The 20,851-nt window shown below is 48.3% G+C and overlaps 4 protein-coding genes across 7 annotated transcripts in view; 1 reads left to right on the top strand and 3 right to left on the bottom strand.

Annotated features, from left to right (window-relative positions):
* Positions 1–255: 255 nt before the first annotated feature.
* CIART (circadian associated repressor of transcription) lies at positions 256–4,077 on the bottom strand. The gene is made up of 5 exons (XM_007463501.1): positions 3,661–4,077; positions 3,419–3,494; positions 3,111–3,189; positions 2,900–3,002; positions 256–783 (listed from the first exon to the last, which is right to left on the bottom strand). Exons 1-5 carry the CDS (start codon positions 4,063–4,065, stop codon positions 256–258), a joined length of 1,191 nt encoding a protein of 396 aa, XP_007463563.1. The 5' UTR covers positions 4,066–4,077.
* Positions 4,078–6,819: 2,742 nt separating this feature from the next.
* Positions 6,820–12,182, bottom strand: CUNH1orf54 (chromosome unknown C1orf54 homolog). Of its 2 annotated transcripts, none has more exons than XM_007463500.1 (6): positions 12,105–12,182; positions 10,822–10,905; positions 10,349–10,407; positions 9,821–9,931; positions 7,588–7,692; positions 6,820–6,901 (listed from the first exon to the last, which is right to left on the bottom strand). In XM_007463500.1, exons 1-5 carry the CDS (start codon positions 12,148–12,150, stop codon positions 7,597–7,599), a joined length of 396 nt encoding a protein of 131 aa, XP_007463562.1. In that variant the 5' UTR covers positions 12,151–12,182; the 3' UTR covers positions 6,820–6,901; positions 7,588–7,596. The 2 variants fall into 2 exon arrangements, with proteins under 2 accessions (XP_007463562.1, XP_007463561.1); XM_007463499.1 differs by having other exon boundaries at positions 6,828–6,906; positions 7,594–7,695; positions 12,105–12,159.
* A 2,187-nt stretch (positions 12,183–14,369) lies between these two features.
* On the top strand, positions 14,370–18,165 carry APH1A (aph-1A gamma-secretase subunit). 3 transcript variants are annotated; one of them, XM_007463496.1, is made up of 7 exons: positions 14,370–14,872; positions 15,431–15,601; positions 15,768–15,841; positions 16,077–16,199; positions 16,353–16,480; positions 16,901–17,024; positions 17,362–18,165. In XM_007463496.1, the coding sequence occupies exons 1-7, from the start codon at positions 14,535–14,537 to the stop codon at positions 17,424–17,426; spliced, it is 1,023 nt and encodes a 340-aa protein (XP_007463558.1). In that variant the 5' UTR covers positions 14,370–14,534; the 3' UTR covers positions 17,427–18,165. The 3 variants fall into 3 exon arrangements, with proteins under 3 accessions (XP_007463558.1, XP_007463559.1, XP_007463560.1); XM_007463497.1 differs by lacking the exon at positions 15,768–15,841 and having other exon boundaries at positions 15,567–15,601; XM_007463498.1 differs by lacking the exon at positions 15,431–15,601 and having other exon boundaries at positions 16,901–18,165.
* Positions 18,166–18,494: 329 nt separating this feature from the next.
* Positions 18,495–20,851, bottom strand: part of CA14 (carbonic anhydrase 14) — a 7,015-nt gene continuing 4,658 nt past the window's right edge. Inside the window, exons 4-11 of the mRNA XM_007463495.1 lie at positions 20,696–20,838; positions 20,374–20,469; positions 20,112–20,178; positions 19,757–19,914; positions 19,528–19,648; positions 19,288–19,308; positions 19,078–19,162; positions 18,495–18,955 (exon numbers count right to left, since the gene is read on the bottom strand). Of these exons, the coding sequence (XP_007463557.1) occupies positions 18,892–18,955; positions 19,078–19,162; positions 19,288–19,308; positions 19,528–19,648; positions 19,757–19,914; positions 20,112–20,178; positions 20,374–20,469; positions 20,696–20,838 (755 nt within the window). The 3' untranslated portion in view covers positions 18,495–18,891. The remainder of the gene's footprint in view (positions 18,956–19,077; positions 19,163–19,287; positions 19,309–19,527; positions 19,649–19,756; positions 19,915–20,111; positions 20,179–20,373; positions 20,470–20,695; positions 20,839–20,851) is intronic.

Here is a 20,851-nt window from a genome sequence, read left to right as displayed (position 1 = left end):
AGACTTCTAATTTGGTGGAGCTCAGGTTCACAAACATTCCCATCCCCTTTCTTTCCTGCAGCTCAGAGGATAAATATTGGTATTCGAGGCAGAAGGTTTCAATTTCCCCCAGTCAGCAAACTGTTTAGGTATAAAATTTATTTAATCAGAAAGGATTTCTCTTCCCTCAACACAAATTCACACATTAACAGTTAAAAAAGTATATACAGAGACATACATTTACACAAATTAGAAACTACAGTCTCAAGGCCTGCATTAGAGATTGAGAGGATGGACATCAGGAGCAACAGAAAGGTGGCTTCTCATCTGTTTTAGGTCTCCCATGGTCATCTCTCTGGTCATGGTGGGTAGACCAGGAGGGGATGGGGTACAGCTCCAGTCTGATGGCAGAGTTACTGGCAAATTGTGGCAACAAGGCCCCTCTCCAGATAGTTTCTCAGGATCACCAGGGATGACAGGAGATGCTGTAGTAGTAGATGGAACTGGAGTGGTTGGGGCTGAGTGGGTGAAGGGCTGTACTCCATGCTGGAGGAAAAGGATGACACCGATGCTGGTTCCAGTGCCTAAAGGACCACGGCTAAAGGAGATGGTACCTGGGGAACTGAGAGGGGGATTGCAAATTGGAGTAGTGTGGATCCAAGTGAGGTTCATAGCTGGCCATTCAGTGAGGTGCCAAGGCTGCTTTGGTTTCAATATTAGCTGTCCTAGCTGTGTCTGGTCCATCTTTTCCACAGAAAGTGCAGGAGAGGAAGCAGCTGGATAACTGTGGTGGCCTGGAGAATGCTAGGGACGGGGAGAAAAGAGAAAAAATTAAATGAGAAAGCTTTCAGATTAACTCCACCTGGTTGCTTAAACATTTGCTTTCCTTGGGAACTCTGTAATGCTAACATACCTTGTTTTATGCAATAGATAATTTCCTGTCAGGCCATGATTAAAAGTTTTAGTAACCAAACTGTACTTTCATTTACTTAACAAATTCTTGTACCACACACTATATAGGCGCTGGCTATTCACACGTATACAAAATAAAACAAACAGTCCCATAGATTCTCACTATTTATAAACTAATTTATTTTAGAACTTCTTTCTAAAAAGTCTATTTTTAACTGGAATCATCATTTCCCAATTTCTGTATTTTAAGTTCTAATTTCCTATGTTGAGTTCCTTAAGAAGTGTAGATTAATATGCGGGCAAGATCCTCCTGCTTATGTTTATGTATTTATTTTTTAATTTTTAAAATAAATTTATTAATTTATTTTTTTGGCTGCCTTGGGTCTTCGTTGCTGCGCGTGCATGGGCTTTCTCTAGTTGCGGTGAGCGGGGGCTACTCTTTGTTGTGGTGCACGGGCTACTCATTGCGGTGGCTTCTCTTGTTGCGGAGCACGGGCTCTAGGCGTGCGGGCTTCAGTAATTGTGGCACTTAGGCTCAGTAAGTAGTTGTGGCACACAGGCTTAGTGGCTCTGCGACATGTGGGATCTTCCTGGACCAGGGCTCGAACCCGTGCCCCCTTCATTGGCAGGCAGATTCTTAACCACTGCACCACCAGGGAAGTCCCCCTTCTGCTTTTTTTGTTTTTTTAATTAATTTATTTGTTTATTTTTGGCTGTGTTGGGTCTTCGTTGCTGTGCGGGCTTTCTCTAGTTGTGGCGAGCGGGGGCTACTCTTCGTTGCGGCGCATGGGCTTCTCATTGCGGTGGCTTCTCTTGTTGAGGAGCACAGGCTCCAGGCACGTGGGCTTCAGTAGTTGTGGCACGTGGGCTCAGTAGTTGTGGCTCGTGGGCTCTAGAGCGCAGGCTCAGTAGTTGTGGCGCACGGGCTTAGTTGCTCCGTGGCATGTGGGATCTTCCCAGACCACAGCTCGAACCCGTGTCCCCTGGGTTAGCAGGCAGTTTCTTAACCACTGTGCCACCAGGGAAGTCCCCTCCTGCTTATTTCTAACTCAATTACTCCCACAGCAGTTGAAAACAAGGACTGTCCATTAGCTACAGGAGACTTTCCTCTCCCTATAATTTGAGTGCCCCCTACATACTCTATTATTTGAAGGCACAGAAAATAGGTCATTCCACACTAGATCTAAGAATCTTTTCAGGGACTTCCCTGGTGGTGCCGTGGTTAAGATTCCACCTTCCAAGGCAGGGGACACGGGGCCGGGAAGATCCCACATGCAGCGGAGCAACTAAGCTCGTGCACCACAACTACTGAGTCTGCGTGCCACAACAACTGAAGCCTGTGCGCCTAGAGCCCGTGCTCCACAACAAGAGAAGCCACCGCAATGAGAAGCCCGCGCACCACAACGAAGACTGGCATCCGCTCACCGCAATTAGAGAAAGCCCGTGCGCAGCAACGAAGACCCAATGCAGCCAAAAATAAATAAAAAATAATAATAATAAAAGAATCTCTGCAACACTCTCCTTATGGGTGCCCCATGCGTGCCTTCACCCCTCCCAGTGATGTACTTCTTGTGACCAGTCCTCAAAACCCATGCTTCCAGAGGGATACAAGGGTACTTAGGAAGGAGCAAAAAGAGGGAGAGGGAAAGGGGTTTAGGGGCAGCAGAAGAGAAAAGATTTGCAGAGAGAAGCTGAGGAATCTTCCCGCATGATTCATTTGGCCAGGTAAAAAGCATTCTATATCTATGCAGAAAGCAGATAAGCTACAACATGAAGAACAGGGCTAAATTCCATGGAGTTCCTTGAAATGATCCAAACAAAATAGAACCCCAAAACACCTAGAAATCAAGACAATGAAGGAAGTTTAGGCATTCCCTTCCCTGAAAAGAAAACTTGTTGAAAAGATGAAAAGATCCAAAAGAAAATGCAAGAGGGAGCCCATTTCTGCATGTACACTTCATTTCTTTGGTTATTTCCCCACCTTTTCCTCAGGTTTATAAGTTCTCACCTTGGTCAGCTGACTATGCAATGATGACTTCTGGGCAGCTATATGAGGAAACCAAGTCTTTAACATTCCTTCTACCTGTAGCAGGGTTCCTAGATAACGCTCTCTGTGGGGAGGAAAAAAAAAAGCCATTAGGTGTGAAAAAAGCAACAGGACAGAACTGGAGATAGCTCCTTTTTTATGAAGCACTGAGGAAAGAATCAAGGGGACTTACCCCATCTGTGGCTTCTGCAAAACACCTACTATACGCTGTATCCTGTCCATTGCCACGCTCTGCTGGAAACTGCTCAATCCTGGGGTCAGGAAAGAGAAAGAGAGATCAAGGATTGAGATTCAAGAATTTAATCAGGTAAAGGAAAGACAGAAGGGGTTAAAATGGATTCACCTAAAGAAACTGTCACAGGAGAAAAAGCGAATCATCCAGGCCCCAAACAGACTTAAGAGAAATACACATTCAAAACATATTTTGAGAGACAGAGAGATGAATGTAGCTCAAATGAATGCAAGTAATCAGATAACTACCTCTCTCAAATCGACCCATCTTCAGTCCATTCAGTAGGTCTGTGAGAGGGGGTATGAATCCTCGGAGCTCTTTACACTGTAGAAAAACAAGACAGGGTATGAGAAGACCAAGAACTGCCCACACCAGTACTTATTCTTCCATCTCCCAATCTGAGAGCCAATACTATCCTCATGGGGTCCTTACCAACCAACTGGGTGCTAAGCCACTTGGTCGTTATCTCCTTTCCCCAGCTTTCTCTTACCTTCTTAGCAAAAAGCAGGTCTCCTTCTGTGGTACAACCCTGGATGTTTAGACTCGTCTCCAATTCACCACCTCTTGATCTTTTGACCCCAGATCCTGACATAGAAGAAGCCAAGCCCCGCCGTTCCGAGTGAGATGCTGTAGGTTGCTTACTGGAAACCTTGGGTCGTTGCCTGCAGCGGATAGGACCAGGGCTGGGCCGAGAACCTCCCCTCTGACCAACAGTGTCTGGCCTGGGGCCATAGGCCCACTTGTCCTCCCTCTCACTATCGGAGGGGAAGCCAGAGTCACTGTTCACTGGGGAGGTGGAAAAAGAGGAATAAAGAGAGTAGGAAGAAACGCTAGATAGAGAATCCATGGGTTCAGAAGCAGGGGCTGGAGAGCAGCTCCCGGAGTACCCAAACATCGGGACCTGCAACTGAAGAGCAAAGCGAGGGAGTTTGAAACCAGAATCTGAGTATTAGGAAATGGACTGGGAGACTAGGGTGTACTGTCTGCGATCATAATATCTCTTCCCTCCCTCTCCAATATTACGTGTCTCAGGGACAATTAAAAAAGTCATCTTCCCCGCCTCCCCTCCTCCATTCAGAACCTGGATTGCCTCTCTGGCCTCCGCAGAGCAGCCCTTAGCCTGACACAGACCCTTTTCCCTCAGTTCAGAGTAAATATAATGATTTGACACCTTTCCCCGGTTCGCCTCTTCTGGTCTCATCCTGACCCCGCAGTGAGCCTCTCTACCTGAGATCACGCCACCGGCAAGCCGGAAATCTGCGGCACCCGAACCCACCTAGGGACCCGGCAGCAACCTCCCTCCTCTTGCCAATCTTTCTGATCAGGATCCCTGCGCCGGACCATCTCCAGTCGCGCCTGCCACGTGATGCGATCCCTCGCAATACCAATATCCGCGTTGAGTCCCTAAGCCCACTCCCACCGGGTATGATCCTTCTGCGCCGATCGCTCCCTGACCTGAGTCTCCTCACCTGTGTCGGTCGGCTCAGCCCAGGCTGTCTCCAGCTCCTACTCCGACTGTCGGGTCAGGGCTACCCACCTCCGCCTCCCTCCCACTGGGTCCCGCCCCTTCCCCCTCCCAGACACGTGCAGCTCCGCACGTGCCTTCCCCCGGCGTACACAGACCTCGCACCCTCATTGGTTGTCTAGCCGGTGGCACGTGACTCTCGTTACTGAAGTTCACATTCCATTTGCTACACCATACAGGGGCTCGGCCAATAAAGAGGCAGTCAGGTGACGATTGGTTGGAAGGTAAGCATTCCGTGCTCCGCCCCTACATGTGGCTAGCGAGGAGGACCCGGTGATGAGAGAAGGAGGAGGATGGAAAAAGAGTGGAAAAGAAGGGAGGGGAGGAAAAGGGCGGAGCCTGTGGCTTTAAATAGGAAGGTGGTGTGCCGGAGCCGCGTAGCTGGAGTGTGCAGACTGGTTGTGTGACCTAAGGAGTGAGCCTTGAGATGTGGGACTCTTGGCTCTTCCTTGGGAACCGACCCCTCTGCCCGCTCTTTCAGCGCCTCCGCTCACGAGTGCAGCACGTGGAAACGATCAGGGACTTGCGTCTGCACCGTGTGTGAGAGAATGGATGTGTGCCACTATGTATACTCTCCCCCTCTCGGCAGCCCAGCTCTCGTGACTTCCCGGTCTCTGTTTCACCCTCCCCTCCTCCTCCTTCTCCTACAAGTTGGGTGCCTCCTGCCCTGCTGGGTGAGGAGGGTGGGGATTGCTGCCGAGAACACCGCGTCCTCTCCCCGGCTCCCGCTGGGGCGGCTCCACCAGCCCTTTCCTTATGTAACCCGCCACGCACGTTACCAGCTCAGATGCCAGCCCGCCACGACTCCAGAGGTCAAAGCCCCGCTGGGTTGCTCCTGACTTTTCTACCCCGGTTCCCCGGGCCCTGAGCCCTTAGTTCTGTGTTTCTTAGCACAAGAAAAGGAGAGTGGGTAGGTCTCTGATCTCCTAGATTATTTACTTGTCCAGATTCAGTTTCTTCATTTGTCCTCTGGAGAAGATTTGAAGGACGGAGGGTGGCAAGTCCGGAGTTTACTATTCACTGGCCCTTGCAGTGCTTTGTTTTGTTTTGTTTGTTTGTTTTCTTTTGCTGTGCCGGGAGGCTTGTGGGATCTCAGTTCCCCAACGAGGAATTGAATCCGGGTGACCGCAGCGAAAGCCCGGAGTGCTAACCAGTAGGCCACCGGGGAACTCCCCCTTGCAGTATTGAGAGCACAGTGGAGAGAAGGGGACAGGACCCAGGGACTGTGGGCTGATTGAAGCTATAACATCGAAGAGGCCGCAAGGGGGCAGCCCAGTTCGTATTAGGGTCGAAGGATAAAAGGACAAAAAATTTTTTTCTTTTTAAAGTTTGTCCCTGGGCTTCCCTGGTGACGCAGTGGTTAAGAATCCAACTGCCGATGCAGGGGACACAGGTTCGAGCCCTGGTCGAGGAAGATCCCACGTGCTGCGGAGCAACTAAGCCCATGTGCCACAACTATTGAGCCTGCACTCTAGAGCCCGCAAGCCACAACTACTGAAGCCCACGCGTCTAGAGCCCGTGCACCACAACAAGAGAAGCCACTGCTATGAGAAGCCCGCGCACCGTAACCAAGAATAGCCCCCGCTCGCCGCAACTACAGAAAGCCTGCAGCAACAAAGACCCAAAGCAGCCAAAAATAAATAAATAAATTTATAAAAAGAAAAAAAACAGTCTGTCCTCGAATGCCTTAATTACTAACTGAAAAGGTACATAGGGGCTGGAGGGGGGAGATAAGGGGAGGAGGGTGTGAATTTTAAAAATCTATTCTAAGTTGTTTTTGATATTTTACGTATGTTTAACAATGTGCTTATTTTATAAAAAGGAAAAAAGGGTTCCACTTCAACTTCAACTTTCTTTCTCCAGACATACTGTCTCAACACCATATATGATAAAGCAAAACAGTAGAATTAGAGGGAATTATGGGCTGTGAATAAACCTTTTGTTTGTGGGTGTTTTTCTCCATTCTTCCCAAAATTTCAGGGTTTAGTTTTTCGCAGCCCTAATAATTCCCTCTAACTCTGCTGTCGCCTAACTCCCTTTCTAATCTACCCTTTCCACACCTATATCCTGGTGCTCTCTTCAGTGTTGCAGCTTTAGAACTGACCCTCATAAAGGAGTAGAGAGTAACCAGATTACTTCATTTATTTATTTAATCTTCCACTCTCCTCTTCCCAAATCCCCATCCAATGAGTCGTAGCAGCCTTCCCTCTCCTAAAAAAAAAAAAAAAAAAAAAAAAAAAAACAACGAAGAAAGGGAAAAACAAAAAAACAGGGTCAGGGGACTCAGGAAGCCCCTCCCACCTCTATGGAAACCCCCCAGATTTCTTATTTTGAGCTAGATTTCCCCATGACATCCACTACATGTGTCCCCCTCCCCTCTTCACTCCTTCCTTCTGCTAAACCCCTTCATACCCATAGTTATTTAGATTACCAACTTAAATTCCTTCCCTATAATACAGGTTTCTCTTCCTTCCCCCTTTCCACCATCTCTCCCCTACGTTAGGGAACCACCCCCACTTCTGCCTCTTGACTCTGCCAGGTTGTAGGGCCCCTCCCATTTTGCCCTCTAGCACCTGAAGAGCCTTAAACCAGGCCAGGCTGGAACCAGCTTTGATTCCTCAAGGCAGACTGGAAACCTGGAGAAGTTTCTTCTCCATTCCACCTGCTTCTGCTCTAGGAGGTCCTGAAATCCTCCCAGTTCAGAAAAAGTAATGACTCTTATGACAAAGGCCTTTGCCTCAACATCTCCTAAACCTCCTTAAAGTTAGATAAGATTTTTCTATATGTGATCCCTCTTCAAGCAGCTCAGAGAGAATTGACCAGGCTGGAAACACTAGCCAGAGCATACTGGTAAAATTGCTTCACAGACTCCCCCAAGGCCAATGGCTGCACTCTCACCTTCTACATGAAATACATCCCCCCCTGAACGAGGGCCCAGGACAGGAGGAGTGCACCAGGACTCTGCAGACTGGATACAGCATTGTTCAGATCTGGACTCTGCTAAAATACAGACATCCCCTCATAGTAGGCTAGTGTCACCCTTCCTACTGCCCACCTCCCACTCTGGAAGGATAACCATCTCTTTACAACAATCTCTGTCTTCTTTCCTCTGAGCTTAGAGAAAGATCTAGCCCTCCTCCCCATCACTATAAGAAGTCCTTTCCTCTGTGCCTTTCAGCCATTCCTGACCATACCAGGGAGACCTGACTCAATTCAATGAGATGTTTTTTGTTTTGTTTTTTAAGCTCTGTGCATGACACTATGCTAGTCGCTGCGCTAGGTGCCATAGGGGGGACATAAATATAATTAAGACAGTGGTTCTGTCCTCACAGAGTTTACAATCTAAAGGGAGCCTCCTATACACTTTAAAATATTTATCTGTCCTTGTCAAGCATCAGCTTTTCATTTCTACTAATTCTTCCCATCTGTGTTCAACTATATTCAGACTGCACTTTAATCCTGTTGCCCTTTCTAGCTGTTGCTTCTCTTTTTGCATTACCACATTTCTCAGATGGTTGGTCTATCCTCTCCCTCCATTTCCTCACAATGTATTCCCGCTCTAACACCACAAAATCTAGCTTTTGCTACATCCACTCAGTTAAAACTGCTTTCTCTGTGATTATCAATCACCTCCTTCTCCTTGGCCTCTTGGTAGCTTTTGATTGATTGTATTAAGCTTTCTCTTCTAGACTTTAAAATACAAATTTGGCTATCTGCCTACCTCTCCAATCAGTTCGTCTCCATTTCCTTTTTTGATTCCTCTTCTACTAACTACCGGCAGAGTCATTGGCCTTTTGGTCTTCTCTGTGTACTGGCTCTAATGAGCTCTACTTTTGTGACTGTGACTTGGCACTTAGAACTGTAGCACTGACTTAATTCAGCTACCTTTACGACACCCTCATAGGGCTGTCATTGTAAATTCAGCTTGGCCAATACCAAATTTATAACTTCACTCCTAAATCACTCTAATCTCCCACAGTTCCCATTTTGGTCAACCGTTTTCCCAGATATCCATGTTTAAAACTTTTAAGTTATTTAAACTCTCTCCTCATTTATTGCCCATATGAAATTATCACTGGAGCAAGCAAGGCATTTTCTTCAAAATGTTTCTTATTTTTCTCCTCTCCATTCAAAATGCCACTTCTCTAAGTCCAGACCTTTAATGGATTGTTTCTGGAATGATGCAAATCTCATGAGTCTCTCTCCACTCCACTGCGTCCTTCATACAACCAGATAAATCATTTTTCAAAAATACCACTTTTATTGTGTGTTTACCACACTGAAGAACTTACTAGGCTCCCTATTGCTTATAAGTCTGAACCTTCCCTGATACTTCAGACTCTGTAATTTGGCCCTATCTTCCCATATGTGAGATTACCAAGCAAATATTTGGAGCATTGTAAATTTTATTTCTTAATTTCCCACTGTTCCTTTCCATATACCCTCTCCTTCAGTCATACTCCATCCACTAAACATACCCTGATTGCTCTATCCCCCTTGTCTATGCAGCTCTTTCACTCTTGGAATAACTATTCTTCCCCCTAATTGCTTTCATCCTTTCATAACTTCCTGCCAATCAAAAGCTCACCTATTCTTCAAAGTGTATTTCAAGCATAATTACCTCCTAAAAGCCCTCCAGACAACTTCAGCCTGTGCTAGTCTCTCTCCTTCCACAGCCTAAAGCACTTGTTTGTCATATGCTGTCAAATGTATGTGCAATTTAACATTGTTACAAATCTTTTCATTTTGTTTTAAATGTTTCATAAGTGTAAACTTGAGTTTTATGAATACTTTGAGGACAGTAACAACATCACAGATTTCTTTTTTATCATCATAATCAGCAACAGCAGCTTAAGGCATAGGTTACTTAAACATTAAATACTATTCAACTGAAATTTAACTGCACCAAATCTTCCCAGTGTTCTGTATATGGGTTAGTATTAAATCTCAGTGAAAGAAATGATGGCCAAGCTGAGATGAACACCTGCATTGTAGTACTAGTTATTTGGCTCCCCCATCCACCAAAGCCTCCCTCTGCTGCATGTCACTAGCTCTGGGATCTATCCAGGGTAAGGGTTGTCTGTCTCCCCCCACCCCCGCCCCCGCTTATCCCCAATCCACTCACTGTTTCCATTGTCATTGGTTTCTCTGTTACAGGCTTCTGATGGTCTGCAGGGTCTGTTTCATGACTAGTGGTAGTCTCTACTGCTTCCATTACCTCCTTATCCCACTTGTTCTGCCCTCAGTAGGATTAGGAAACACAGAGTTATCACTGCCTCCATGCAACATCCTCATAGATTTTCTATTTAGAGTTCTTTTCTCCTTCACCACCTCTTCTCCCCCCTTCCCATCCCCCAAGACGTAAACTCAGGGACCTTCCCTACTTCATGTTTGCATGGATTATATACCCATCCCATTCACCATTTCCCTTGACTCAAGGATTGTTCCTCCCTTTCAGTGTCTTAGCAAACCTACTGCATTCTGGCTTCATCCCCAGCTTTGGTTAACAAATTTGTTTTGGGCTGACTACCTAGTTTCACTTCACCTAACTAATTTTTATTCCTGTTCATCGTTTACATTTCAACAATGGCCAGTTTCTTTTTAACTGTTACCTATTCTGATCCTCCTAGAGGGTCATGTAGATATCACTCACCAGCCTGTTCTCTGACTCAAACATAGAGTAATCAACAGTGAAGTTTGCACCAAAGTCATCTGGAGAGGAGAAAAGAAATGAGTAGTAACAAAGGTAGCACTAGATCTGGAAATGAGAAGAGGAAGAAATTGTTCAGAATACTTCAATTTGCTCAAGTTGTAAAATTTACTGGTATAATTCTAATGAACTTTTGATGTTCAAACGTTTGTGAATGTGTATGCACTTATATTTTCAATCTGGTGTCTAAAATCATGTACAAATTTGAAAAATTTCAAGTTGTTTCAACCAATTTGTAAAGGATTGAAAATCACTAGTTTGAGACACAACATCATGAGTTTGATAGTCTTTGGTCATAGCCACATTTCTCTCTGACCTAGTTATACCGTTGTGAAGGAAAAGTCAAAGTGTCAGAACTGAGCATCTCCCAAACCTCTCTCCATCCTGCGAAGGGTCAGAACCTTATACATACTCACCATAGTTGGGGGTGACTGTGTAATAATAGACCACCTGATAATAGTCATCCTCTTCCAGTCCTTCTTCATCCTCATATTCTTGTCCTAGGGGGACAAGGACTAGAGGTCAGGGGGCATCTGGAACTCCTTAGCAATAGAAGGACACCTGACGTTGACCTCAGCTCTATCAGTTTCCTTTCCTTCTGCCTCCACTCTACTATCTCCCTGCCTCTGTACCTCTAAACCTTTCTCAGTCTTCTGGGCTCCATAACTCTGATGAGACCTGTTACACTGTGCCCTTTCAATCCGGGAACTCCCAGAAGAGAAAACGGGTCCCTTCACACACTGTAACCCAAACTAAGCCTTAAAAAGGTAGGAAGCAGAGAGACACCAGAAATTAAGACCTCCAAATCCACTCCTCAGTATGCTCTAGACCTACTGTATTTGTGAGAGATGTTCTCTTATCAGTGTCTCCCACAACTAACACACACACACAGCCTCTTGGACTTGGGCTTTAGTTCCAGTTTCAATGCTAACTAGTAGAATATCTCTGAACAAGCCAGTTAACATCCGCTTTCTTAAAATGAGTCAGCTGGACTAAATGATCCATCTGCATTAGTTTTTTCTTCTTTTCCAGGATTAAAAATATGTGGCTTGGACTTGATTGGCTCAGGAATTCTAGGCCTTCTGCTAAATATTTCCCTAAGCTCCTTGAATGCTCTCTCTTAACCCCAAGCAATGACACAGAGTCTGGAGGAAAAGGAAACAATGAGAGCACCTGGCAGACTGGGAACAAAGGAGGGAAGGAGCCAAGCTACTTTTGGGACCTTGTCCCTGAAGGCAGACAGTACTCACTACCCTAAAAGCCACCCCTTCTGTGTCTTTACTAATACAAAGTTTTTCTCCAACTCGCTGGGAAAGAAGATACCCTGGCTTCCCTCGCTAGTTACAGACTGCCCCACCTTCAAAGAGTCCACCTCTCTCCACTCTCACTTTAGTCCTTCTCATCTTGTTCAACTCTGTGGTGATGGCGAGCTGAGCTCACTCTTGTTAGGACCTCCCCATGGCTGGGGCTCCATCCCCATCAGCCGTCTCTTCTTTGACAGGACTATGCTCTCCTCCCCTTTTCCTGGCCCTAATTTCCAAGTTCCCCCTCTGCTCCTGACATCTAACACAGTTGAGAAAGTGTTATCACTCCTTATTGAACTGCACCTCCCGCCCTCTCCTCATTTTCTTTTCTCCCCCCACCCCCCATTTATGGTAGAAGACCTGGCTCAAAAGCTCAGGGAGAGACGTGTACTTACCCAGGATGAGTGGCACAGCAAGGATGGCTACAAAGAGGACATCCATTCTGGATTCTGCACTGGTGCCTTGAAAGTAAAAAAGGAAATTACAGCGTTTCCCACCAAACTTACCCCGCCTTCTGCCCTCCTCCAAAGCAGGGAAGGAGCTGCAGCAATCCTTCTCCCAGGGGGGGAATTCCCCGCCCACTTGCTTACTGACTGGGTCATCAGTTACTACCAGTGCGGTCCTCAGCCACAGCTGCCCAGATCAAGAGAGGCAAAGTGAACTTTGATGGAAACATGTTCATCGAGACCCTCTGGCTCTAGACTAGATCCATTCAGGCCTCCTGCTGCCACTTCCAGAAAAACAAAACAAACAAACCAACCCACAAAAAAAACCCCCAAAACCCAAACCAAACAACAACAAAACCCCCAGCCTACCAAGGAGTTTCCCCCCTCCCCTACTTTCCTTCCTTGTTCCCAGTCCTCACAAAAAGCTCACTCTCCCTCTCCCTGTCCCTAACTTACTATCACTATCCAGAGCTGCCCTTCTCTCTGAGGCTTATTCACAATCTCTTTCTTCACAGTCAAAATATTCTTAGGAAGGGATGAGCATTTTTTCTAGACTGAAAATAGTCTCCCTTCTCTGAGTGTCTCGGACTATGAAGTATGGGAACAATATCAACATCATTGTCTGACTCTCCAAGCACCTGCTGCATTGCTTCTGATTTCAAAAAAAAAAAAACAACTTTCAGTCAAGACTAGTTACTTCCTCTCTGCTAAGTACTGATCTCACCTCACCTCTTTCTCAACTTTCTGCACACAGGATGGGAAAAGGGAGGAAGCAGGTAGTCTCTTTCCCTGCTGTATATGCCACACCCCTTCTCCCACTTTCAGTCACTTGGCATGTTCCCTTCATTCTAGCCTACAGGGGTGGAGTTCATCTTATCCTTCTCTCTGCTTTTATATTTCCCATTTTCATTCAATTCAATTTAGAAACATCAAACATAATGTATGTGCTAGGCACAGTGTGCTAGGCCTAGTCTGATAGGCAATTCAGGGTTCAGAGGCAAGGGAATAAGAAAAGAATGCAGGTATTTTTTTTTTTAAGGGAGTTAATAAACATCCATTCAACATCTATGAGTCAGACACTATGCAAGTCTCTGTGGAACTACCAATGAACAAGATAGGTTTGATTCCCGTTCTTAAGTCAGCAAATGATGTGGTAACAGCTCAAAGGAGAGATGAGAAGAGTTGTCTTATCCCTGTCTCTTCTGGATTGCTATGCTCAGAAGCAAGACAATAGAGTCTTGAGCACTGGCCAGGATGGTCCCACCCTCTTAACCTTATTGGGGGAGGATCTGCATGGTGACTTCTCACGTACATCTATATAATCTATTCCTTCAGCTCCTTTCCAGAATTTCCTGGAAAAAAAATGTAAAACTCTTATGTGGATGTACATCTATGCATTGCCATAAATCATTTCCAGGAAGGAAAGTAAGCCTGGTTCTCTCTGAAGAATTTCTATAGTTTTTTTGGGTACTTTGATTACTCTCTCAAGAACAATATTCCAGTTTCCCTCACTTTCCCATCCTGGTACTCTTTTTCCCAAACATCCTCCCTAAGGACTAATCCCACCTGCATCCCAATGAGGATACAATCCCCTCTTCTCATACTTTAACTTTCTTTCGCTCTAATATGCATCCCCTGAGCCTTCCCTTCCCCCAGCCTGAGGAAAAGACACCACTGAGGTTCATTTTCAAAGAATAAATGGAGGAAGTATGACATAAAAGGAACTTGGCGGGGTAGTGGTGGTGGGGTGTCATTTTCCAACTCCATAGCTCGAATTGCTTTTTACAAACAACTTTAACTCCCGATTTTAACTCAAAATCCCCTCTAACCTTCCTAACATTGCTCTCCAGGCTCCTTTTACTTCCCTCTGATTCTCTTGTCATTACGGATGAAGGCTTCATTAGTGATACACTGTATTGCATGCTTCCTATACTGGCCTGTTCAAAGGGCTCCTACTTTTAAGTGTAACCTTCATCTCTTAGGCAGTAGCTCTAGCTCATTTCCTCTCATTCAAGTAAGAACAATACCCGTCCCTATCTCCCTGCACCCTCTATCCTGTGCTTTCTTTGTATTTGTCCTTTAGGTTCCAACAGGATCTTCCCCCCTCTGCAGCTCTTCAAGAAGCGTAGAATTGCTACCACCCTGCCCCATAAAATACCGAAAGGGAACAGCGACCAAAGTCGAACCGAACCCAGGAAACTGGGCTCGGGCCCAGCCCACTGGTTTAACCGTCTGGAGCCACTCCCAGGGCCGAGGTCCAGGAGGAGGGCAGGACTACAACTCCCAGCACGTCGTGAAGCCACGCCCCCGCCCCCGCAGCTCCGCCCCCGCGGGTTCTCCATTGGCCTCCAGGGGGTGGGGATTAGATGGGAGGTGGCCATGGGGCCGTGGCAGGGGTTTGTACCCTCCTCGGCTTCCGTAGAGGAAGTCGCGCCGACCTGTATCTGGGGTTTCGGTGTCCCCGCCTTCCCGGGGGTCCGGGGTGACATTGCACCGCGCCCCTCACGGGGTCGCGTCGCCACCCCACGCGGACTCCCTGGCTGGCGTGCTTCATCCCTTCGCCTCTCTTGGCCGGGCCCCCACCTCGCCCCCAGCTGCCCAGCCATGGGGGCCGCAGTGTTTTTCGGATGCACTTTCGTCGCTTTCGGCCCGGCCTTTGCGCTTTTCTTGATCACTGTGGCAGGAGACCCGCTTCGCGTCATCATCTTGGTCGCCGGGTGAGTTAAGGGGTTGGGGAGACGCGGGAGGACGCCGAAGAGAGAGATCCGAAAGGGGCTGGAGGAACTGGGGCGAGCCTGGGAGCCTGAGAGGGGGAGACAAGTTGGAGGTGAAGATTGGAGAGGGTCGAGTCAGGGATCTGGGTGATTCGCCCTTTCCCGCAGTTGGTTTCCGCCTTCCAGAGATCGCACAGATTCCTCCTATACTCCCCCTGCGACGTCCGAGGAGGCCCAAGGCGAAGACTTGGAAGGGGGCTGTGCTGACCACGGCCGGCCCTAAGGGTGTATCCAGGAATGGATACCTCGCCCTCCTGTCCTCCTACACTCTGGCTCTCATCACTCTGAAGACTCTTTAATCAGATTTCTTACCCTTTCCCTGCGTTCAGATCCCTTCAAACTCCCTTGGTGGAGACACCTATCCTATCTCCTCCCTGTCTCCCTGGACAATCCGGAAGTCTAACTTCCACTTTTTATGCTGCAGCCTTGGTTGGTTCCCCTCTTTGATTTCCCTGGTTGCCCCCTACCCTTGCTTGTCTGATTGCCTTTGTCCTTCCTCAGGGCATTTTTCTGGCTGGTCTCCCTGCTCTTGGCCTCTGTGGTCTGGTTCATCTTGGTCCATGTGACCGACCGGTCGGATGCCCGACTCCAGTATGGCCTCCTGATTTTTGGTGCTGCAGTCTCTGTCCTTCTACAGGAGGTGTTCCGCTTTGCATACTACAAGCTGCTTAAGTAAGAAGATGGGGTGGTCTGGAGGGGAGAAGGGCAGAGGACTGAACTATAAGTGGGGCAGCCCTGGGTGGTGGTTTGGACAAGGAGGTACTAAGGGAAGATATTAGAGGGGAAGGCGATTCCTGCCCTCCCTCATGTTTCCCCTATCCCACCCACCCCACCCCAGGAAGGCAGATGAGGGGTTAGCATCGCTGAGTGAGGACGGAAGATCGCCCATCTCCATCCGCCAGATGGCCTATGGTGAGCCAAGGGAGAGGGACTGGAGGAGGGAGTTGGACACTCCTCTCTCCCAGGGAAGTCTCTAAACATCCACATGTCCTAAGCGGCTTCTTGTTTTTCTTCATACCTGACTTCCAAGGAGAGGTGGTCTGGAGGGAGAGTAGGTGTGGGGGAACTGTGACTGGGAATGGGGAGGGATCACTGGTAATAAGGCTATAGTGATCTTTGACATTGATGAAACCCTCCCTCCCCCCAGTTTCTGGTCTTTCCTTCGGTATCATCAGTGGTGTCTTCTCTGTTATCAATATTTTGGCCGATGCACTTGGGCCAGGTGTGGTTGGGATCCATGGAGACTCACCCTATTACTTCTTGACTTCAGGTAAGATCCACTTTCTTTCTTGCCTCCATGCCCCATTCATCCCTGACCCTGATTTGATTTATTGGCCTTCCCTGGGAGACTTCTTTGGCTCAACATCTCAGGAGGCTGGGAGAAGATGAGGGATGTATCTCATCCCCATCTCCCTCCCTGCAGCCTTTCTGACAGCAGCCATTATCCTGCTCCATACCTTTTGGGGAGTTGTGTTCTTTGATGCCTGTGAGAGGAGACGGTACTGGGCTTTGGGCCTGGTGGTTGGGAGTCACCTACTGACATCGGGACTGGTGAGTTGGGGACAGGGGCCTGAGTTAGAGAGAAAAGAACTTAATGGTGAGTGGGATGGAGGGGAAATATATTCTCACTTCTTAACATTTAAAAACTTATCTTGGGAGGAGGCAGAAAGGTGAGTCTTTAGACGTCTCTTACCTCAGCATCAGTTGTATAACCTGCTCTGGGGATGCTCTAGGGAGGAGTTTGAATGGATTAGTCAAACTAATGCAGATGGCCTGAGGTGAGCAGGAGTGGCAGAAACCTCTGAGGGGGCTGAAAAATCACAAATGCCCTTAACTGCGAGATATCGGTGTTCTGAAGGACTGGGAGATTCGAGTGAGATATCTGGGGGAGATTTGGGTCAAAGGCACAAAGAGAATATGGGGATTAGAGGAAGAATCTAACCTCTTTTCTACTCTTTCCCCCATCCCCAGACATTCCTGAACCCCTGGTACGAGGCCAGCCTGCTGCCCATCTATGCAGTCACTGTTTCCATGGGGCTCTGGGCCTTCATCACAGCTGGAGGGTCCTTCCGAAGTATCCAGCGCAGTCTCTCGTGTAAGGACTGACTACCTGGACTGATCGCCTGACAGATCCCACCTGCCTGCCCACTGCCCGTGACTGAGCCCAGCCCTAGCCCGGGTCCATTGCCCACCATACTGTGTCTCCTCGTCGGTCTATTCCACCACCTTCAGGGTTTTGCTTTGTCCACTCATGACCTTTAGTCTCTAGGCTTTACCAGGAGCAGTCTGGGTTCAGCCAGTCAGTGACTGGTGGGTTTGAATCTGCACTTATCCCCACCATCTGGGGACCCCCCCCTTGTTGTCCAGGACTCCCCATGTGTCAGTGCTCTGCTCTCACCCTGCCCAAGACTCACCCCCATTCCCCTCTGCAGGCCGACGGCAGGAGGACAGTCGGGTGATGGTGTATTCTGCCCTGCGCATCCCACCCGAGGACTGAGGGAACCTTGGGAGGGACCCCTGGGCCTGGGGTGCCCTCCTGATCTCCTCGCCCTGTATTTCTCCATCTCCTGTTCTGGACAGAGCAGGTTGCCAAGAAAAGGGACCTAGTTTAGCCATTGCTGTGGAGATGAAGTCAACTGGAGGTTCAAGGGTAGACGAGCTCTGAGTTTCCCAGTACCCCCTCCCCAGACTGGATATCTTAAGTCTTTTTCTCAGGTCTGAGGGGAACCATTTCTGGTGTGATAAAGACCCCCAAATTGCCTTTTTCTTTTGAAGCGGGAGGAGGGAGGAAGTATGTGTTAATTCTTCTCCTAACCTCCTTGGACTATATTTTCCCTCCTCAAATTGCTCCTTATGGCTGGGCTTATATCTATCCAGCTTTCCCCTTGGTCCCAGGCTTTGGGGGAAAGGAAGGAAGTGCATGTTTGGGAACTGGTATTACTGGAACCAATGTTTCAACCTCCTTGACCACCAGCATCCCTCCTCTCCCCAAGGTGAACTGGAGGGTGCTGCGGGGAGCTGGCCCACTCCAGAGCTGCAGTGCCACTGGGGGAGTCAGCCTACCGTGACATCGCAGGGAAGGAGGGCAGATTTTTTTTCTAGTTTTTAATTGGGGGATGTGGGGGGGCGGGGAGGTTTTCTATAAACTGTATCATTTTCTGCTGAGGATGGCATATCCCATCCTTTTAATCAAGGTGATTGTGATTTTGACCAATAAAAAGGACTTTATAATTGTGGGGGAACTTGGCTTTAAAAGGAGGGGATAACATGTTGATTGAGGTTTCTGCCCTCTCATGTCTCTTTTCCAACCTCCCTCCTAACCTGGCAACCTCTGGTTCCCTCCAAGCATAGCTTTGATACAAGGGCAGAAATCTGGGCTGGGGGTCTAACATGTCAGAAGCTCTGGGTTAAGCATTTTCCAGCAGTGGATCTCCCCTTCTCCAGGATTGGGGTAAAAGGAGTTACTCACCCATTCTTCCTTTTCCATACCCTTTGCCCACCTCTGCCATCTGAGGCATTAAGGAACTCTCCCATTCTCAAGAGGCCCCAAAGTAAGGCCAGAGGCGGGGTCGGCAAATTTAATTTCCTAATATATTGAGGGAAAAAAACATAACAGCAGCAACCCTTTTTCCTAAGGGGAGATCTTGTACTATATCTAGGGACAGGGATATAAAGATGAGGTGGTGGGGGGCTTTGGGGCACATCCCCAGCTTCCCCTACAACTAAACACAGTTTACCCTCTGCATTGTCAACATAGGGCTGTCCTTATCTACAGGTTTTGAGAGGCTGAAGGTTCTGTTCTTCCTTGAATGAGAGCCTGTCCATACCTCTGTGTAGGGGCTGTCTGGAGGAAGGAGGGATGTCAGCCTACTCCTACAGTATTTTCTGGCCAGTCCCTGCACCCCACTTTAGAAGCTCCCTGATAGGCGAGGGGAAGCCATCTGTGGTGACCGGGAAGGAGTCTATGCCTCGGTGGCTCGTGCTGAGGTGAAGACCACACTTTTCCGGTTTCCCAGTCTCTTCTTCCTGAAAGGGAGAATGGTTCGTGGAAATGGCTAATGTCCTAGGCGAAACAGATTAGAGGTGGAGTAGGCGAATGCTTTTCAACGCCAAAGAAAGGACTGGAGGAATGGAGAATAGGAACTCACCGAATCTTTCTAGCAATGAAATAAACAGCCAGCAGAAGGCAGAGACAGCCAACCAGGATTCCCACTCCCAGACTCAGCATTTCACCTGGGAGAGATAAAGATGGAAGGTGTCAGCCTAAGACTAACATAGATATTGAGCTTTTCCTTAACTCACTGAGGAGACCCCTACCCTGCACTCCACCCCTCGATACATGGGTAGGCCTGTCTTACCTGTGGTATACAAGGATCCCACTGTAAGGGAAGAAAACTTGAGTCAGTGAGACTAGATCCCCACCCCAGTTGGGAGTATCACACTGTGCCAGTACTCGGGGTTGGGGCGTGGTTCCCAGTCCAAGCAAGTCCTGGAAATCCCTTCCCCTGTTAGCCTTCCTTTCCTTCCCAGGGGTTCCCTAGTTCCTGCCATTGAGTCCCCCAGTTTCCCCTCTCCTTTTTTGAGCCCTGTACAGTTACCTTGGATGAACGAAGCAAAGACCGTTCGCTGATTGAGAGGCTGGGGGGCTCGGTAGTTCTGTACCAGGAGCTTAGAGGGCTCCTCTTCCGTGGAGAACAGTGTCTCTTGAAGCTTTTCCAGCTGAGAAGTAGAAGAGTGGGATTAAGGGACAAGTGGCACTCGCTCTCGGGAGTGGGAAAGGGTTTGAGGTTACAGCTATGTCTGCTGTCTCACCTCTCCACCACTCACCTGTCCCACTGAAACTTGGGCCCTTCGACTGAAGACTGTCCAGAGCACACTCTGGTAGCAGGGCGGTGTGGTGAGCGAGCCATTGTAACGGAAGTAGTGCGCCAGCAGTGGGGGGAACAACGCTCTCAGGTTGAAGGGAGGCACTGAGGTCTTCTGATCTGGGCAAGAACAGACTAGGGCTCATCTCCCTCTCACTGCACCCTCGCTTACCTAGACAGGGCTCCCAGAAGCGAACACCCTACCCACCTCTGGCCCCAACTCACTGCCTCGTTCCAGGCCTCTCAGGCCTTTTTGAGAAATTTCCCTGAAGCCTAATTAATGTTACTTTGTCTTAAGATAGATTTTTAGGGCTCACCTTTATGCCTGATTTCATGCAAGTGACTCAGAATGTGTTCATAAGCTGGATTCTTAGTCTCACCCACCTGTATGGGGAGGAAAGGGTGAGAGAGTTCGGGATGAGTCCATGTTTGGAGTAAGACATTTGTGTATAGGATAAATAGTCAGAATGGGTTGCTGACTTGTCTTGGGAGGGCGACCAGCAACAGACATGGGCAAAATAGGACTGAGGGATGCAGAGGAAGTGGAGAGAGACCAAGGAGGGATTGGGGGCCACTGACCTCAATGAGGATGCCCAAGACAGCCAGGCCCTGAGGCTTCTGAGCAGCCTCACTTAAGCTTTCGTAGGAATCAGAATCATAATGTACGATGTGGAGCTGAGGGAGGGGAGAGGGAATTGAATCATTTAATGTTTTTCCACTACCCCCTCCCAAAAGCTTTTATCCTAGCCACCACCACCACCTCTAGCACGCCCTAAATCTGTCCCACAAAGCTTGCCCTTTTCCCCCAAGTATGACTTTTCCCAGTTTCCAGATCCTTCCTTTCCCCCGGCACCGACGGTGCCTACCACTGTGTCCTAATCCAGGCTTTGCTCCCTGGTACCTCTGCAGCTGTGGCTTCGCCATTGATCTGGTGCTCTGACCCCCCCGGGGATCCTTTCTGACCCCAGTGCAGGTGGAGCTGGGCAGCTACGTATTTTCGGGGAAGTCCTTCCAGATACAGGGTAGGGGGCAGAGAGAGTTGCACTGTGAGGGAAAG

Source organism: Lipotes vexillifer, unplaced genomic scaffold, assembly GCF_000442215.2.
Source record: "Lipotes vexillifer unplaced genomic scaffold, Lipotes_vexillifer_v1.1 scaffold1034, whole genome shotgun sequence".
NCBI lineage: Eukaryota > Metazoa > Chordata > Mammalia > Artiodactyla > Lipotidae > Lipotes > Lipotes vexillifer.
This window is presented reverse-complemented; position numbering and strand designations above follow the sequence as displayed.

Excerpts from the sequence above, each read along its gene's own strand:
- APH1A (XM_007463496.1), top strand. The coding sequence starts at position 14,535 with ATGGGGCCGTGGCAGGGGTTTGTACCCTCCTCGGCTTCCGTAGAGGAA. Across the intron at positions 14,873-15,430 it reads GTCATCATCTTGGTCGCCGG|GGCATTTTTCTGGCTGGTCT; the intron begins GTGAGTTAAGGG and ends GTCCTTCCTCAG. Across the intron at positions 15,842-16,076 it reads CATCCGCCAGATGGCCTATG|TTTCTGGTCTTTCCTTCGGT; the intron begins GTGAGCCAAGGG and ends CCCTCCCCCCAG.
- CIART (XM_007463501.1), bottom strand. The coding sequence starts at position 4,065 with ATGTTTGGGTACTCCGGGAGCTGCTCTCCAGCCCCTGCTTCTGAACCC. Across the intron at positions 3,190-3,418 it reads GATGGGTCGATTTGAGAGAG|GATTGAGCAGTTTCCAGCAG; the intron begins GTAGTTATCTGA and ends TCCTGACCCCAG. Across the intron at positions 3,003-3,110 it reads TTGCAGAAGCCACAGATGGG|AGAGCGTTATCTAGGAACCC; the intron begins GTAAGTCCCCTT and ends TCCTCCCCACAG.
- CUNH1orf54 (XM_007463499.1), bottom strand. The coding sequence starts at position 12,150 with ATGGATGTCCTCTTTGTAGCCATCCTTGCTGTGCCACTCATCCTGG. Across the intron at positions 10,906-12,104 it reads TGCTGTGCCACTCATCCTGG|GACAAGAATATGAGGATGAA; the intron begins GTAAGTACACGT and ends TTGTCCCCCTAG. Across the intron at positions 9,932-10,348 it reads TTGAGTCAGAGAACAGGCTG|AACAAGTGGGATAAGGAGGT; the intron begins GTGAGTGATATC and ends TACTGAGGGCAG.